This window comes from Chiloscyllium punctatum, chromosome 49 (assembly GCF_047496795.1).
Source record: "Chiloscyllium punctatum isolate Juve2018m chromosome 49, sChiPun1.3, whole genome shotgun sequence".
In the NCBI taxonomy this organism is placed as follows: Eukaryota; Metazoa; Chordata; class Chondrichthyes; order Orectolobiformes; family Hemiscylliidae; genus Chiloscyllium; species Chiloscyllium punctatum.
Genome location: NC_092787.1, coordinates 32,064,817 through 32,082,343, shown reverse-complemented (window position 1 = coordinate 32,082,343; position 17,527 = coordinate 32,064,817). Strand labels below are relative to the sequence as shown.

General features: G+C 45.4%; 1 protein-coding gene across 1 annotated transcript in view; it reads right to left on the bottom strand.

The window, feature by feature from the left end:
* The window catches only part of agpat2 (1-acylglycerol-3-phosphate O-acyltransferase 2 (lysophosphatidic acid acyltransferase, beta)), a 76,959-nt gene that overhangs the window by 48,464 nt on the left and 10,968 nt on the right, over positions 1 to 17,527 (bottom strand). Inside the window, exon 2 of the mRNA XM_072566152.1 lies at positions 7,308 to 7,441. Coding sequence (XP_072422253.1) covers positions 7,308 to 7,441 — 134 coding nt within the window. The remainder of the gene's footprint in view (positions 1 to 7,307; positions 7,442 to 17,527) is intronic.

Genomic DNA, 17,527 nt, shown 5'->3' with positions numbered 1-17,527 from the left:
CCTTACCTAACACTACGGGCAATTTAGCAATGGCCAATTCACCTGACCTGCACATCTTTGGGACTGTGGGAGGAAACCGGAGCACCCGGAGAAAACCCACGCAGACACGGGGAGAACGTGCAAACTCCACACAGTCAGTCGCCTGAGGCGGGAATTGAACCCGGGTCTCTGGCGCTGTGAGGCAGCAGTGCTAACCACTGTGCCACCGTGCCACCGACTGTATATGTGGTTTATCTCCCTTCCATCCATCAAGCCCCCAGCTCCTGTAAATTCCTAACAGCCTCTAAGTGCCATTCCAACAGACCCATGCAACCCAATAGGATTCACAACAGGACACTTCCTGCAGACATAATCCTCAGTAACATGGAAACTCTCCCTAATCTCCCACATCTGACAGGAAGAGCATATCACTCTACTAAATGCCATATTTGCATCTTAATCATCGATAGACGCAGAAAATAGCACAGTCCTACTGTTCTTAAAACACTGCTCCAGGCAACTTAATACCTATGTTTTATATTTTTAAAAGTTTAATCAAGACAATGATTGTGAGAAGATTTGTAGCTTGGGTGCTCATTGTTGTGGTTCTGTTCGCCGAGCTGGGAATTTGTGTTGCAGACGTTTTGTCCCCTGTCTAGGTGACATCCTCAGTGCTTGGGAGCCTTCTGTGAAGCGCTTCTGTGATGTTTCCTCCGGCATTTATAGTGGTTTGTCTCGGTCGCCTCCGGTTGTCAGTTCCAGCTGTCCGCTGCAGTGGTCGGTATATTGGGTCCAGGTCGATGTGCTTATTGATTGAATCTGTGGATGTGCACATCGACCTGGACCCAATATACCGACCACTGCAGCGGACAGCTGGAACTGACAACCGGAAGCGGCAGATTCAAACCACTATAAATGCCGGAGGAAACATCACAGAAGCGCTTCACGGGAGGCTCCCAAGTACTGAGGATGTCACCTAGACAGGGGACGAAATGTCTGCAACACAAATTGCCAGCTCGGCGAACAGAACCACAACAAGACACTGATCTCAATAAAATATATAATCAAAAACCACTCTACTTACTATTGTAGCTTTACGAAATAAACAATAAGGTTACAATCTAAAAAGCCATTTAGCTGCTCCCCTGCTGTGACCTCTTCCACACAGGTTTCTCCAAGGTCAGCCGTGAATGTTGTTATTTGTTAATTTTTCTTAGATAAACGCTGATGTCCAGAGATACTTGAAAATCAAGCAGAAGTAGATGTGCAGGTTCACAGCTGGGTCAGACAGTAGCGTAGGTTTCTTTCCCTGTTTGAGTCACTCCCATGTGGTCACTGCCTTTGTCTGTCTTCCTCCTTTTTAAAAGGGCCATTGCTTTGATTTTCTTTTTAAAACTTCCCCTCACTACAATCTGAAGTGTCCATTTGCCTCAAGAGAACTACCATCATCCTGGTACCAAAGAAAACACATGCAACATGCCTCAATGACTACCACCTAGTAGCTCTGAGCTCCATAATTATGAAGTTAGTCATGGCTCACATCAACCCTAGCCTCTTAATCTGCCTCGATCTCTTGCAATTTGCCTACCAGAGCAACAAATCCACGTTGACACCATTGCCCTCGCCCTACACTTGCCCTTGGTGCTTCTGGATAATAAGGATACCTCAGGCTTCTACTTATTGACTACAGTTCCGCCTTCAACACGATGATCCTAACAAAACTAACCTCCAAACTTCAAGACCTAGGCCTCGGCTCTGCCTTCTGCAACTGCACCCTCGACTTCTTGACCTACAGACTGCAATCAGTGAAGATAGGCAATAGCACCTCCTCCACAACAATCATCATAAGGCTGCATACTTAGCTGCCTACTGTACTCTCTGTACACTAATGACAATGGCCAAATTTCATCCAAACTCCATCCACAAGTTTGTTGACGCCACCACTGTTGTATGCTGGATATCAAACAATGATGAGATAGAATGCTTGGTGATGTGGTACAAAGATAAAAACCTCTCTCTCAATGTTAGCAAAACTGAAGAACCGATCAACATGAGGACACACCTCTATCTACAATGAAGCAGAGGTGGAAATGACCGAGAGCATCAAGTTCCTTGGAGTGACGATAACCAATCTGTTCTAGACCAACCACGTCGATGCGACGGTCAAGGAGACACAATAATGCTATTCCTTCCTCAGAAGGTTAAGGAAATGCAGTATATCCATAAGACTTCACCAACTTTTACAGAAGCAACATAGAATACTTCCCATCTGGATGCATCATGGCTTGGTATGGCAACTGCTCTGCCCAGGACCATAAGAAACTACAGAAAGTTGTGAACACAGCCCAGACCATCACACAAGCCAATCCTCCATCCATTTAGTCTTCTGGCTGCCTTTTTGCAACAACAAAAGACCGCTCCCACCCCAGTTAGAATCTGTTCCAAACTCTTCCTTCAAGCAGAAGATACAAAAGTTTAAACACACATACCAACAGGTTCAAGCACAGCTTCTTCCCCACTGTTATTAGACTTCTGAAAAAATTTGAAGTTTGAGAGATCCAACCTTGATCTTGCATGATTTCCTGCACCTGCATGCTTACCTTCAGCAACTAGTGCACAAGGACACCCAGGTCCTGCTGCACACTCCCCTCTCCCAAGTTACAGCCATTTAGGTAGTAATCGGCCTTCTTGTTTTTGCTGCCAAAGTGAATAACCTCATTTATCCAAATTATTCTGTATCTGCCATTGATTTGCCCACTTGCCCAAGCTGCCCTGATCAAGATGAAGGATCTCGGTATCGTAGTCACAGTTCACCCTCCCATCCAACATGGTATTACCTGCAAACTGAGATGTTGCATTTTATTCCCTCATCCAAATCACGAGTCTCCAGACCCAGGACTTTTTAACTGCCCTCTGGGCAATAAATACTGGCTCAATTGGTGATGTCTACATCTCATTAGTGAATGAAAAAGTTATCGCTGACCAGAAACCGAACTGAGCCAGCCATGTAAACATTGCAGCTACAAGAACAGGCCAGTGGCTAGAAATTCAGTAGCATGAACTCATCTCCTGACTCCCCAGAGTCTGTCCACCACCTACAATGCAAAAGTCAGGAGTGTGATGGAGTACTTTCCACTTGCTTGAATGAGTGCAGCTCCAACAAGACTCAAGAGTTTGACACCACTCAGGACAAACTTGATTTGCACCACATCCACAAGCATCCACTCCCTCCACCACTGGCACTCAGCAAGGCTCCCTAGGCATCACTTTCCAATCCTATGACCACTTCAATCTAGAAGGACAAGGGCAGCAAATTCACAGGAACACCATCACTTGAAGTTCAAACTTATCATCTCTACTTGGAAATATTTTGCTGTTCCGTTACAAACACTCAAAATCCTAATAGTTCCTCCCAAAGAGCAAACATGGATGGCAGAGATTCAAGGCATAAGGTAACTTCCACCATCCCCAGGGCAATTTGAGATGGTCCATAAATGCTGGCCCAGCCAGCAAAGTCCACATCCAATGAATTAATCTAATAAAACATTAAATGTAGGGAGAAAATAGATAAGAGAAAACAGGCTTGAAATATAAAAACTTAAAGTGGGGGTTTCTAAAGTATTTTGAAAGAAAGTTCACAAAGTGAGCTCTCTGTGAGCTAATAATGGAAAATAACGAGATAGCAGGTGAACAAGTATTTCACATCAATCTTCACTACTGAGGATACAGGCAATATCTCAGCAGTAGCTATAAATCTAAAAACGGGAGACGAAGGGGAAGCCAGAAAAATCACAATTAAAGTGGTACTGAGCAAATTGTTAGAACATAGAACATAGAACATAGAACAATACAGCACAGAACAGGCCCTTCGGCCCACGATGTTGTGCCGAACTTCTATCCTAGATTAAGCACCCATCCATGTACCTATCCAAATGCCGCTTAAAGGTCGCCAATGAATCTGACTCTACCACTCCCACGGGCAGCGCATTCCATGCCCCCACCACTCTCTGGGTGAAGAACCCACCCCTGACATCTCCCCTATACCTTCCACCCTTCACCTTAAATTTATGTCCCCTTGTAACACTCTGTTGTACCCGGGGAAAAAGTTTCTGACTGTCTACTCTATCTATTCCTCTGATCATCTTATAAACCTCTATCAAGTCACCCCTCATCCTTCGCCGTTCCAACGAGAAAAGGCCGAGAACTCTCAACCTATCCTCGTATGACCTACTCTCCATTCCAGGCAACATCCTGGTAAATCTTCTCTGCACCCTCTCCAAAGCTTCCACATCTTTCCTAAAGTGAGGCGACCAGAACTGCACACAGTACTCCAAATGTGGCCTAACCAAAGTCCTGTACAGCTGCAACATCACCTCACGACTCTTGAATTCAATCCCTCTGCTAATGAACGATAATACTCCATAGGCCTTCTTACAAACTCTATCCACCTGAGTGGCAACCTTCAAAGATCTATGTACATAGACCCCAAGATCCCTCTGTTCCTCCACCTGACCAAGAACCCTACCATTAACCCTGTATTCCGCATTAGAATGCAGACAGACCAGTACCTGGGTCTGTGGAAGGGTCACCTGACCTGAAATTTTAAGTCTGATTTCTCTCCACAGATGCTGAGAAATTCTGCAAGTAACTCCCCTCCTGACTCCCCAAAGCCTGTCCACAACAAGGCACAAGTCAGGAGTATGATGGAATATTCCCCACTTGCCTGGATGAGTGCAGCCCCAACAACACTCAAGACACTTGACACTATCCAGGACAAAACAGCCCGCTTGACTGGCACTACATCTACAAACATCCGCTCCCTCCAACACCCTCAGGAGCAGCAGTGTGCGCTATCTACAAGAGGCACTGCAGAAATTCAAAGATCCTCAGAAAGCACCTTCCAAACTCATGGGCACTTCCATCTAGGACAAGGGCAGCAGGTGAAACACCATCTTCAAGTTCCACTCCAAACCACTCACCACCCTGACTTGGAAATATATCGCTGTCCCTTCACTGTTGCTGGGTCAAAATCCTGGAATTCCCTCCCTAAGGCCATTGCGGGTCAAGCCAAATTCTACTCTGCCCAGGCCTTTCAGTATTCTGTATGTTTCAAGTAAATTCCCCCATCATTCTTCTAAACTCCTTGCAGTACAAACCCAGAGCCCTCAAATGTTCCTCATATTTCATTCCTGGGACCATTCTCATGAACCTCCTCTGAACATGCTCCAGGGCGAGTACGTCCTTCCTGAGACATTGGACCCAAAACTGCACACAATACTCCAAATGTGATCTGACCACAGCTTTTGAGTCTCAGAAGTACATCCCTGCTTTTATATTCAAGTCCTCGCAAAATAAGTCAAATCATTGCATTTGCCTTCCTTACTATTGACTCAACCTGCAAGCTTACCGTGAGAACACCCTGGACTAGAATTCCCAAGTCTCTTTGCACTTCAGACTTGAGGATTTTCTCCCCATTTAGAAAATAGCCCACGCCTCTTTTCTTCCTACAAAAGTGCATTACCTCTCACTTTCCCATGTTGTACTCTATCTGCCACTTCTTTGCCTTATCTCCTAATCTGCTCAAGTCCTTCTACAGCTTCCCCGCCGCCTCAATGTTACTTGTCCCTCTACCAATCTTTGCATCATCTGCAAATCTAGCCAGAATGCCCTCAATTCCTTTGCCTAGATTGTTAACATACAAAATGAAAAGTTGTGGTCCCAACAGTGAGCCTTGTGGAACACCATTGGTCACCGGCTGCCATCCTGAGAAGAACCCTCACTCTCTGCTTTCTACCAGAGAGTCAATCTTCTATCCATGCTAGCAACTTGCCTCTAACACCATTACTCAGTAGCCTCCTGTGCAGGACTTTGTCAAAGGCCTTCTTGAAGTCAGGTAGATAACATCCACAGGCTCTCCTTGGTCTAACCTATTCATTACTTCTTCAAAGAATTCTAGCAAGTTTGTCAGGCATGATCTCCCCTTGATGAAATCATGCTGACTTTGCCCTATTTATCATACACTTTCAAGTATTCAGAAATCTCTTCCTTCACAATGGATTCCAGGGTCTTGCCCACGAATGAGGTTAGGCTAATCGGTTTGTAATATTTTGTCTTTTGCCTTACTCCCTTTTTAAACAGGGGTATCATGTTAAGCAATTTTCCAGTCCTCTGGGGTTTTCCCTGATTCGAGTGGTTTCTGAAAGATCATCACTAACATCTCCACTATCTCTTCAGCTATCTCCCTTATAACTCTGGGGGTGTAGTCCACCTGGTCCAGGTGGCACTTAGGGTGGGACATAGGATGGGAAAAGATGATTGGCTGGTTAACAGATCAGGTATAAATTGGTCTTTTTGAAGTCTAAAGTTGTAACATATGGTGCACCACTGGAGTTAGTGGAGATATGGAATACAATGAGGGAGATACAAATATGTAAAGGCTAAAATCTGGCAAATGGATTATATTGTGGAGAAATGCGAAACCGTGCACTTCAGTAGAAAAAATTAAAAAGCAGCATACTATTTAAATGATGATTCATCACAGAGCTTAGACACAGACAGATATAGATGACCTAGTACACAAATCAAAGCTTAATGAGCAGCTACAGCATTGCCTCTAATTTTGTTTCTGACTTTGCAGGCCTCTGAGGCACGTGTGCTACAGTGACTTCCAAAACTGGAAACAGCAGACGCCAGATTCTTGGAAGTGGAAACACTAGAATGAAGGGGGAACACCACAAAATGCAACATGCACATGTGGGGCATGCAGGCCACGGAAGAGGAAATCTGCTTCAAACATGTTATGTCATCAAATTCACAACATCACAGACTAAATAACTATTTAAAGACCAATGTTATGACTGAGTTAACACTAAGCACAAACTTTTTGTAGTTCTATAGACTCTTTGTCATAACTTCCAGAGAAAGTGAGGATTGCAGATGCTGGAGATCAGAGCCGACAATGTTGATTCCTGATGAAGGGTTTAATGTCCAAAACATCGATTTGCCTGCTTCTCAGATGCTGCTGTACTTTTCCAGCACCACACTCTCGACACTGCTCATAACTTCTGTCCACTGAGGAAAGAATTAATTTCAACTACGGTGCCATATCCAGCTGAATAACCTGCAAGTGTAATCTTATGGCTGAATGCCAATTAACTGAGACACCAAAGAAAGCTGGAGGGAATGTATTTGGCAGTAAAAGGCCATTGTGATCTATTGAAAACAGTCTTCTTGAATTACGTGAACCACTAAAAATCCAACTGCCAAACACACTTGACATTGAGCAATATTGCTCCACAATGCTTCTTATTGGCAATGTCCATCCTTACCCATCAGATCCAGTGAGCTCTGGTGATTGGAGATAATGACATAGGGACCTTTGACATCCAGATTTTCCAACCCCTTCACTTCAAGTTTAATTCCATACAAATTCTTGATGTGTTGCAAAACACTACGGACTAATCTAGAAAAATCAAAAGAAATCTGGTTAACAGAAACAGAACTTGGACAGACAAGTACAGATAGACTGAAGGGACATCCCAAAGTTGCAACTTGCATTCCAAACAGCAGAAATGGCATGGGACAAATGAAGCCAAGCAATCACAGAACTAACATATCAGATCCAACATCCACAGACCTGATATGTCCTGCTGCGAATGGCAGTGGACCACTAAATAACCAAAAGCAACTGCAGTGGTATGCAGGTGGGTACATCCATGCAAAAATCACAAGCTGAAACATCCGCACCCAATGTCACCAGAAGGGCACTTATTAACCACACACTATATCACTAACCTAAAAGCACTGAGTACTGCAGAGGTTCCAAGCCCTGACAACATTATAATTGTAATAATCATAATATCATTGGAAACCTTTGCTCCACAACTAAGCCCCTACTTTAGATGCTTCAGTACAACTACAGCACTGACAGCTACCTAGCAATGTTAAAATTTACCCAGGCATGTCTTGTACACAGAACAGGACAAATCCAACCCAGCAAACTGTCAACCTAATCAGTATTCTCTTGATTATCAGTAAAATCACAGTGATGGAAGATATCAACAACAATGCTATCACGAATAGCCTGCTCAGTGACGCCCAAATTGGGTTCTGCCAGGGCCCAACTTCTGGTGACCAGAACTGTACGCAACATTCCATCTGCGGCCTAACTAAAGTTCTATAAAGCGGCAGCATAACCTGCCTATCCTTATACTCAATGCCCCGTCCAATGAAGGCAGACATGCCATTGGCCTTTTTCATTCCATTACCCACATGCGCTGCCACTTTGTGATCTGTGGATCTGCATACCCAGATCCCTCTATGTCAATACACCTAAAGGTTCTGTCATTCACTATATACAGTAATTTCCGACTGTACTTGACCTCCCAAAATGCATCACATCTGCCCATATTAAACGCTATCTGCCATTTTTCTGCCCATGCCTCCAACTAATTCATATCCTGCTCTATCTTCTGACAATCCTCCTCACTATCCGCAATTCTATTAATCTTTGTATCATCCACAAACTTACTAGACCAGCTACGTTTTCCTCCAGATCATTATCCCAACAATTAAAGGGAGTCAGGGGGCTGAGTTGAGTATGGTTGCCATTACAAAAGAGATAGTGCTAGAAAAGCTAAAAGGTCTTAAAATTGATAAATCTCCTGGCCCTGATGGGATACATCCTAGAGTTTGAGAGAGGTAGCTGAGGAAATAGCGGAGGCATTGGTTGAGATCTTTCAAGAGTCACTGGAGTCAGGGAAAGTCCCGGATGATTGGAAGATCACTGTTGTAACCCCATTGTTCAAGAAAGGATCAAGACAAAAGATGGAAAATTATAGGCCAATTAGCCTAACCTCGGTTGTTGGTAAAATTCTAGAATCCATCATTAAGTATAAGGTTTCTAAATTCTTAGAAGAGCAGAGTCTGATTAGAACAAGTCAACATGGATTTAGTAAGGGGAGGTCATGCCTGACAAACCTGTTGGTATTCTTTGAAGAGGTGACAAGTAGGTTAGATCAGGGAAATCCAGTGGATGTGGTCTATCTAGAAGGCAGAGAGTTGGGATAAAAGGTTCTTTTCTCAGAATGGCAGCCGGTGACGAGCGGTGTCCCGCAGGGTTCAGTGTTGGGGCCACAGCTGTTCGCATTATATATTAATGATCTGGATGAAGGGACTGGGGGCATTCTAGCGAAGTTTGCCGATGATACAAAGTTAGGTGTACAGGCAGGTAGTACTGAGGAAGTGGGAGGCTGCAGAAGGATCTAGACAGTTTGGGAGAGTGGTCCAGGAAATGGCTGATGGAATTCAACGTGAACAAATGTGAGGTCTTGCACTTTGGCAAAAAGAATAAAAGCACAGACTACTTTCTAAATGGTGAGAAAATTCATAAAGCCAAAGTATAAAGGGATCTGGGAGTGCTAGTCGAGGATTCTCTAAAGGTCAACATGCAGGTTGAGTCTGTGATGAAGAAAGCGAATGCAATGTTGTCACTTATCTCAAGAGGGTTGGAATATAAAAGCACCGTTGTGCTACTGAGACTTCATAAAGCTCTGGTTAGGCCCCATTTGGAGTACTGTGTCCAGTTTTGGACCCCACACCTCAGGAAGGACATACTGGCACTGGAACGTGCCCAGCGGAGATTCACACGGATGATCCCTGGAATGGTAGGTCTAACATATGAGGAACGGCTGAGGATCCTGGGATTGTATTCATTGGAGTTTAGAAGATTAAGGGGAGACTTAATAGAGACGTACAAGATAATACATGGCTTGGAAAGGGTGGACGCTAGGAAATTGTTTCCGTTAGGTGAGGAGACTAGGGCCCGTGGACACAAGGTAAAAACAATGACTGCAGATGCTGAAAATCAAATACTGGATTAGTGGTGCTGGAAGAGCACAGCAGTTCAGGCAGCATCCAACGAGCAGCGAAATCAACGTTTCGGGCAAAAGCCCTTCGTGATGAAGGGCTTTTGCCCGAAATGTTGATTTCGCTGCTCGTTGGATGCTGCCTGAACTGCTGTGCTCTTCCAGCACCACTAATCCCGTGGACACAGCCTTAGAATTAGAGGGGGTCAATTCAGAACAGAAATGCGGAGACATTTCTTCAGCCAGAGAGTGGTGGGCCTGTGGAATTCATTGCCGCAGAGTGCAGTGGAGGCCGGGACGCTAAATGTCTTCAAGGCAGAGATTGATAGATTCTTGTTGTCTTGAGGAATTAAGGGCTACAGAGAGAATACGGGTAAGTGGGGTTGAAATGCCCATCAGCCATGATTGAATGGCAGAGTGGATTTGATGGGCAGAATGGCCTTACTTCCACTCCTAGGTCTTATGGTCTTATTTATGCAGATCACAAACAGCAGAGGTCCCAGCACTGATCCCTGTGGAACACCACTAGTCACAATCCTCCATTTCAAATATCATCCTTCCTACCCACTTTCTCCTATAACTAAGCCAGTTTTGTATTCATTTTGCCAACTCACCCAGTACCATGTGACTTCACCTTTTGTACCAGTCTGCCATGAGGGACCTTGTCAAAAAGCTTTACTGAAGTCCATGTAAACACCACCAACTGCTTTTCCCTCAGTCATCTTCGTCACCTCCTCAAAAAAATTCAATTAAGTTAGTGAAGCACATCTTCCCTTGCAAAGCCATGCTGTCTATCACTATTAAATCCACTTCTAAATGCATGTAGATCTTGTCCCGAGACGCTTTTCCAATAACTTATCCACCACCGACATATACTCAGAGGCCTGTATTTTCCAGGATTATCCCTGCTACCCTTCTTAAACAATGGGACAACATTGGTAATTCTCCAGTCCTCTGTGACCTCCCCTGTGGCTAAAGAGCATACAAAGATATCTGTCAATGTTCCAGCAATTTGCTCTCTTGCCTCCATCAATACTCTGGGATAGATCCCATCAGAACCCGGGGTCTTACCTACCTCAATATTTCCTTTTCAATAGTAACTTGACTAAGAACCTCGACACTCCCTTCTGAGATCATCCTCCATCGATTCCTTCTCTTTGGTGAATACCAAAGTATTTGTTTAGGACCTCACCTAACTCTTCTGGCTCCACACCTACATTCCCCCATTGTCCTTGAATGGGCCATATTTTAGGGTGTAGGTTTGCTCGCTGAGCTGTAGGTTTGATATCCAGACGTTTCATTACCTGGCTAGGTAACATCAGTGGTGACCTCCAAGTGAAGCGAAGCTTTGTCTCCTGCTTTCTATTTATATGTTTGCCCTGGATGGGGTTCCTGGGGTTTGTGGTGATGTCATTTCCTGTTCACGACCCTCTCTCCCTCGCAGCCCTACACACTGAGGCAAAAAAAACCCCACCATTTTGACTGGGACAACACTGGGACAGGCTATGCAAAGACATGCCAGAGAATTCCTAGAGGCCTGGCATTCCGACCACAATGCCATAAACATACACAGAGATCTAGATGCCATCTATCAACCCCTCAGAAAACAAACAGGAAATGACATCACCACAAACTCCAGGAACCCCATCCAGGACATATAAATAGAAGGCAGGAAACAACAGCTTCGCTTCACTTGGAGGTCACCACTGATGTTACCTAGCCAGGTAATGAAACGTCTGGATATCAAACCTACAGCTCAGGGAGCAAACTACACCCTGAACCTCAACCTGAGCTACAAACCTTCATAAACCTTGCAACGAGCCACTACTTCCACAGACTACCCTCTTGCTTGGTAACATATGTAAAAAAGGCCTTGGGATTCTTCTTAATCTTGTTTGCTAACGACTTTCCATGATCCCTTTTAGCCTTTCGAATTCCTTGTTTAAGTTCTTTCCTACTTTCCTTATTAACTTCAAGGGCTTTGTCAGTTCCCATTCTCCTCAACCTTATGCATGCTTCTTTGATCTTTTTGACCAAGTCATAATAGCCCTGGACATCCAAGGTTCACGTAACTTGCCATACCTGTCCTTCATTCACACAGGAATGTGCTGCTCCTAAACTCTTTATCACTGATGTTTGAAATATTTCCACATGTCCAGTGTGGATTTACCCTCAACCAACATTCTCCAGTTCAAAGTGTGGCGCTGGAAAAGCACAGTAGGTCAGACAGTATCCGAGTAGGAGAATCAACATTTCAGGCATAAGCCTTTCATCAGGAATCAGGACATTTCTGAAGGGCTTAGGCCCGAAACGTCGACTTTCCTGCTCCTTGAATGCTGCCTGACCTGCTGTGCTTTTCCAGCATCACATTTTGACTCTGATCACCAGTATCTGCAGTCCTCATTTTCTCCCATTCTCCAGTTCTTGCCAAACATTGTTGTAGTTTGCCTTCCCCCACCTTCAATGGGGTGGCTCAGTGGTTAGTACTGCTGCCTCACAGCCCCAGGGACCCAGGTTCAATTCAAGCCTGGGGGAGACTGAGGAGTTTGCACATTCTCCCAGTGTCTGCGCAGATTTCCTCCCACAGTCCAAAAATGTGCAGGTTAGATGAATTGCCCATAGCGTTCAGGGATGTGTAGTTAGGGCAGTAGTCAGGGAGGAGAAAGTGAGGACTGCAGATGCTGGGGATCAGAGCTGAAAATGTGTTGCTGGAAAAGCACAGCAGGTCAGGCAGCATCCAAGGAACAGGAGAATTGACAATTCGGGCATAAGCCCTTCTTCAGGAATAAGGAAAGTGTGTCCAGCAGGCTAACATAAAAGGTAGGGAGGAGGGACTTGGGGGAGGGGCATTGGAAATGCGATAGGTGGAAGGTGGTCAAGGTGAGGGCGATAGGCCGGAGTGGGGTGGGGGCAAAGGGGTCAGGAAGAAGATTGCAGGTTAGGAAGGCAGTGCTGAGTTCGAGGGATTTGACTGAGACAAGGTGGGGGGAGGGGAAATGAGAAAACTGGAGAAATCTGAGTTCATCCCTTGTGGTTGGAGGGCTCCTAGGCGGAAGATGAGGCGCTCTTCCTCCAACCGTCATGTTGCTATGGTCTGGCGATGGAGGGGTCCAAGGACCTGCATGTCCTTGGTGGATTGGGAGGGGGAGTTGAAGTGTTGAGCCACGGGGTGGTTGGTGCGGGTGTCCCAGAGGTGTTCTCTGAAACGTTCTGCAAGTAGGCGGCCTGTCTCCCCAATATAGGGGAGGCCACATCGGGTGCAGCGGATGCAAAGATGATGTGTGTGGAGGTGCAGGTGAATTTGTGGCGGATATGGAAGTATCCCTTGGAGCCTTGGAGGGAAGTAAGCGGGGGGGGTGCAGAGCTGGTGGGAGGTGTGGGTGCAAGTTTTGCATTTCTTGTTGTTGCAGGGGAAGGTGCCGGGAGTGGAGGTTGGGTTGGTGGGGGGTGTGGACCTGACGAGGGAGTCACGGAGGGAGTGGTCTTTTCGGAACGCTGATAGGGGAGGAGGGGGAAATATATCCCTGGTGGTGGGGTCAGGGATAAATGTAAAGTAATAGGGTTGGGGAATGGGGCTGGGTGGCTATTCTTCAGTCAATGTGGATTTGTTGGGCCGAAGGGCCTGTTTCCACACTGTAGGGATTCTATGATCTGAGCACTGCTGTTAGCCCTATCCATGAGCATCTTAAGACATAGGAGCAGATATTAGGCCATTCAGCCCATTGAGTCTGCCATTCAATCATTGCAGATAAGTTTCTCAACCCCATTGTTCCACTTTCTCTCCAGAAAGATTGATCCTAAAAGTCAGATACTACTCCTAAAATGCTCGCCCACAAACTTCATTCACCTGGCCAGGCTCATTTCCCAAATCCATGTCTAGCATAACCTCTTCCCTGGTTGGATTGGTTAAATACTATGTCAAAATATCCTCCTGAATGGTCCTTACAAATTCTGCCCCATCCAAGCCCTAGCATGAAGTGAGTCCCAGTATAGGGGAAGTTAAAATCACCCACAACAACCCTGCTGTTTTTATACCTTTCAAAAATCTATCTACATATTCTCTCTTCTACCTCCTGCTGGCTGTTGGGAGGCCTGTTATATACTACCAGCTTTGCGATTTTACCTTTCCTATTCCTGCATTCTACCCATATTGCCTCACTGCACGATTCCTCTGATATTTAATTCCTGTACTGAGGGAGGACATATCATTCCTTAACATTCAATGGCACTACTGTCACCAACTATCCACATTTTGGAGATTGCCATTGCTCAGGAAATGAACTGAAAAAGCCATAAAAATACAGTTGCTATAAGGGCAGCTCAATGACCAGGAATTGTGCAACAGGTGACTCATCTCCCAACTTCCTAAATCGTGTCAACCATCTACATGGCACAAATCAGAAGTGTAATGAAATATTCTACTCTTGCCTGGATGGGACCAAATCCATTAAGTCCAAATTCATTAACTCAAACACCAAAGTACAAAAGCAGATGAATGGGAACACCACTACCTACAAGTCATGATGGTGCATGACTTGAAACTATATCACTGTTGATTCACTGATGCTAGGTCAAAATCTGAAAATCCTCTTAAGAGCTTTGTAGGGGTACGTCAGAGTCATTCAATATGGAAACAGACCGTTTTGTCCAATCAGTCCATGCCGCCTATGTTCCCAAACTAGTCCCACCTGCTTGCACTTGGTCCTTATCCCTCTAAACACTTCCTGAGGACTTATGAACATATCGAAATATCTTTTAAACATTGTAACTGTACTTGCATCCACCACTTTCCCTGGCAGTTCATTCCCCACGTGTAAAAAAAGTTGCGCCTCGTGCCTTTTTGAAATCCTTCTCTTTCCCCCCCCCCTTAAAAACATGCGTAGATTTGAACTGCCCCACCCTATAGAAAAGACCGTTGTCATTTATCTTATCTATGCCCCTCATGATTTCATAAATCTCAATAAAGATCATCCCTCAACCTCCTACGCTCCAGTGAAAAAGGTCCCAGCCTATTTTTATATCTCAAATCCTTCATTCCTCGCAACAATCTGGTAAACCTTTTCTGAACCCTCTCCAGTTTAAGCATGTCCTTTCTTTAACAGGGAGACCAGAACTGCGTACAGTATTCCAGAAGAGGCCTCACCAACATCTTGTACAACCTCAGCATGATATTTAACTCCTGTACTCAAATGTCTGAGCAATGAAAGCAAATGTGCTAAATATGTTCTTAATCACTCTGTAATGAAGACTTCAAAGAATTATATACCTGGACCCCTAGGTGTCTGTTCTACAACACTACCTAAGGCCCTACCATTAATTGTGCAAGTCCCATCCTTTTTTGTATTAAAAAATTACAATACCTCACATTTAAACAAATTAAACTCCATCTGCTACTCCTCAGCCCATTGATCAAGATCTCTTTGTAATCTTACATATTCTTCTTCACTGTCCACTATATCACCAATTTTGGTGTCACCTGCAAACCTATTAACAATGCCTTACACTCTCGTTCAAATCATTATACAAATGACAAACAAAAGTGGACACAGTACTGATTACCATGGAATACCACTGGTCACAGACCACCAGTTCGAAAAACAGCCCTCCACAACCATTCTGTCTCATCATAAAACCAACTTTGTATGCAACTGGCAAGCTCACCCTGCATCCCATGTGTTCGAACTTTACTAATTCGTGTACCAGATACAACTTTGTCAAAAACTTTACCAAAGTCCAAGTAAACTACATCGGTCACCCTGCCCTCATTCATCTTTTCGGTTACTTCATTAAAAAAACCTCAATCAGGTTTGAGACATTATTTCTCTCACTGAAAGCCAAACTGACTATCCCTATTGAATGTTGTGGTTCTGTTCGCCGAGCTGGGAATTTGTGTTGCAGACGTTTCGTCCCCTGTCTAGGTGACATCCTCAGTGCTTGGGAGCCTCCTGTGAAGCACTTCTGTGATGTTTCCTCCAGCATTTATAGTGATTTGTATCTGCTGCTTCCGGTTGTCAGTTCCAGCTGTCCGCTGTAGTGGCCGGTATATTGGGTCCAGGTTGATGTGCTTATTAATTGAATCTGTGGATGAGTGCCATGCCTCCAGGAATTCCCTGGCTGTTCTCTGTTTGGCTTGTCCTATAATAGTAGTGTTGCCCCAGTCGAATTCATGTTGCTTGTCATCTGCGTGTGTGGCTACTAAGGATAGCTGGTCGCGTTGTTTCGTGGCTAGTTAGTGTTCATGGACGCGGATCGTTAGCTCTCTTCCTGTTTGTCCTATATAGTGTTTTGTGTAGTCCTTGCAAAAAGGACTTTTGTAGTGTACAAAATCCCATGCAAGGACTGCACAAAACACTATATAGGACAAACAGGAAGACAGCTAACGATGCGCATCCATGAACACCAACCAGCCACGAAACAACACGACCAACTATCCTTAGTAGCCACACACGCAGATGACGAGCAATATGAGTTCGACTGGGACAACACTACTATTATAGAGGTAAAAACAATGACTGCAGATGCTGGATACCAGATTCTGGATTAGTGGTGCTGGAAGAGCACAGCAGTTCAGGCAGCATACAAGGAGCAGCAAAATCAACGTTTCGGGCAAAAGCCCTTCATCAGGAATAAAGGCAGAAAGCCTGAAGTGTGGAGAGATAAGCTAGAGGAGGGTGGGGATGGGGAGAAAGTAGCATAGAGTACAATAAGTGAGCGGGGGAGGGGATGAAGGTGATAGGTCAGGGAGGAGAGAGTGGAGTGGATAGGTGGAAAAGGAGATAGGCAGGTAGGACAAGTCCGGACAAGTCATGGGGACAGTGCCGAGCTGGAAGTTTGGAACGAGGGTGAGGTGGGGGAAGGGGAAATGAGGAAACTGTTGAAGTCCACATTGAAGTCCTGGGGTTGAAGGGTTCAGAGACTGAAGGTGAAGCGTTCTTCCTCCAGGTGTCTGGTGGTGAGGGAGTGGCGGTGAAGGAGGCCCATGTCCTCAGCAGAGTGGGAGGGGGAGTTGAAATGTTGGGCCATCTGGTGGTGTGGTTGATTGGTGCTGCTGTCCTGGAGATGTTCCCTAAAGCGCTCTGCTAGGAGGCGCCCAGTCTCCCCAATGTAGAGGAGACCGCATCAGGAGCAACGGATACAATAAATGATATTAGTGGATGTGCAGGTAAAACTTTGATGGATGTGGAAGGCTCCTTTAGGGCCTTGGATAGAGGTGAGGGAGGAGGTGTGGGCACAGGTTTTACATTCCTGTGGTGCCAGGGGAAGGTTCCAGGATGGGAGGGTGGGTTGTAGGGGGGGGCGTGGACCTGACCAGGTAGTCACGGAGGGAACGGTCTTTGCGGAAGACGGAAAGGGGTGGAAAGGGAAATATATCCCTGGTGGTGGGGTCTTTTTCAAAGTGGTGGAAATGTCGGCGGATGATTTGGTTGATGCAAAGGTTGGTAGGGTGGAAGGTGAGCACCAGGGGCGTTCTGTCCTTGTTACGGTTGGAGGGGTGGGGTCTGAGGGCGGAGGTGCGGGATGTGGATGAGATGCGTTGGAGGGCATCTTTAACCACGTGGGAAGGGAAATTGCGGTCTCTAAAGGAGGAGGCCATCTGGTGTGTTCTGTGGTGGAACTGATCCTCCTGGGAGCAGATACGGCGGAGGCGGAGGAATTGGGAATACGTGATGGCATTTTTGCAA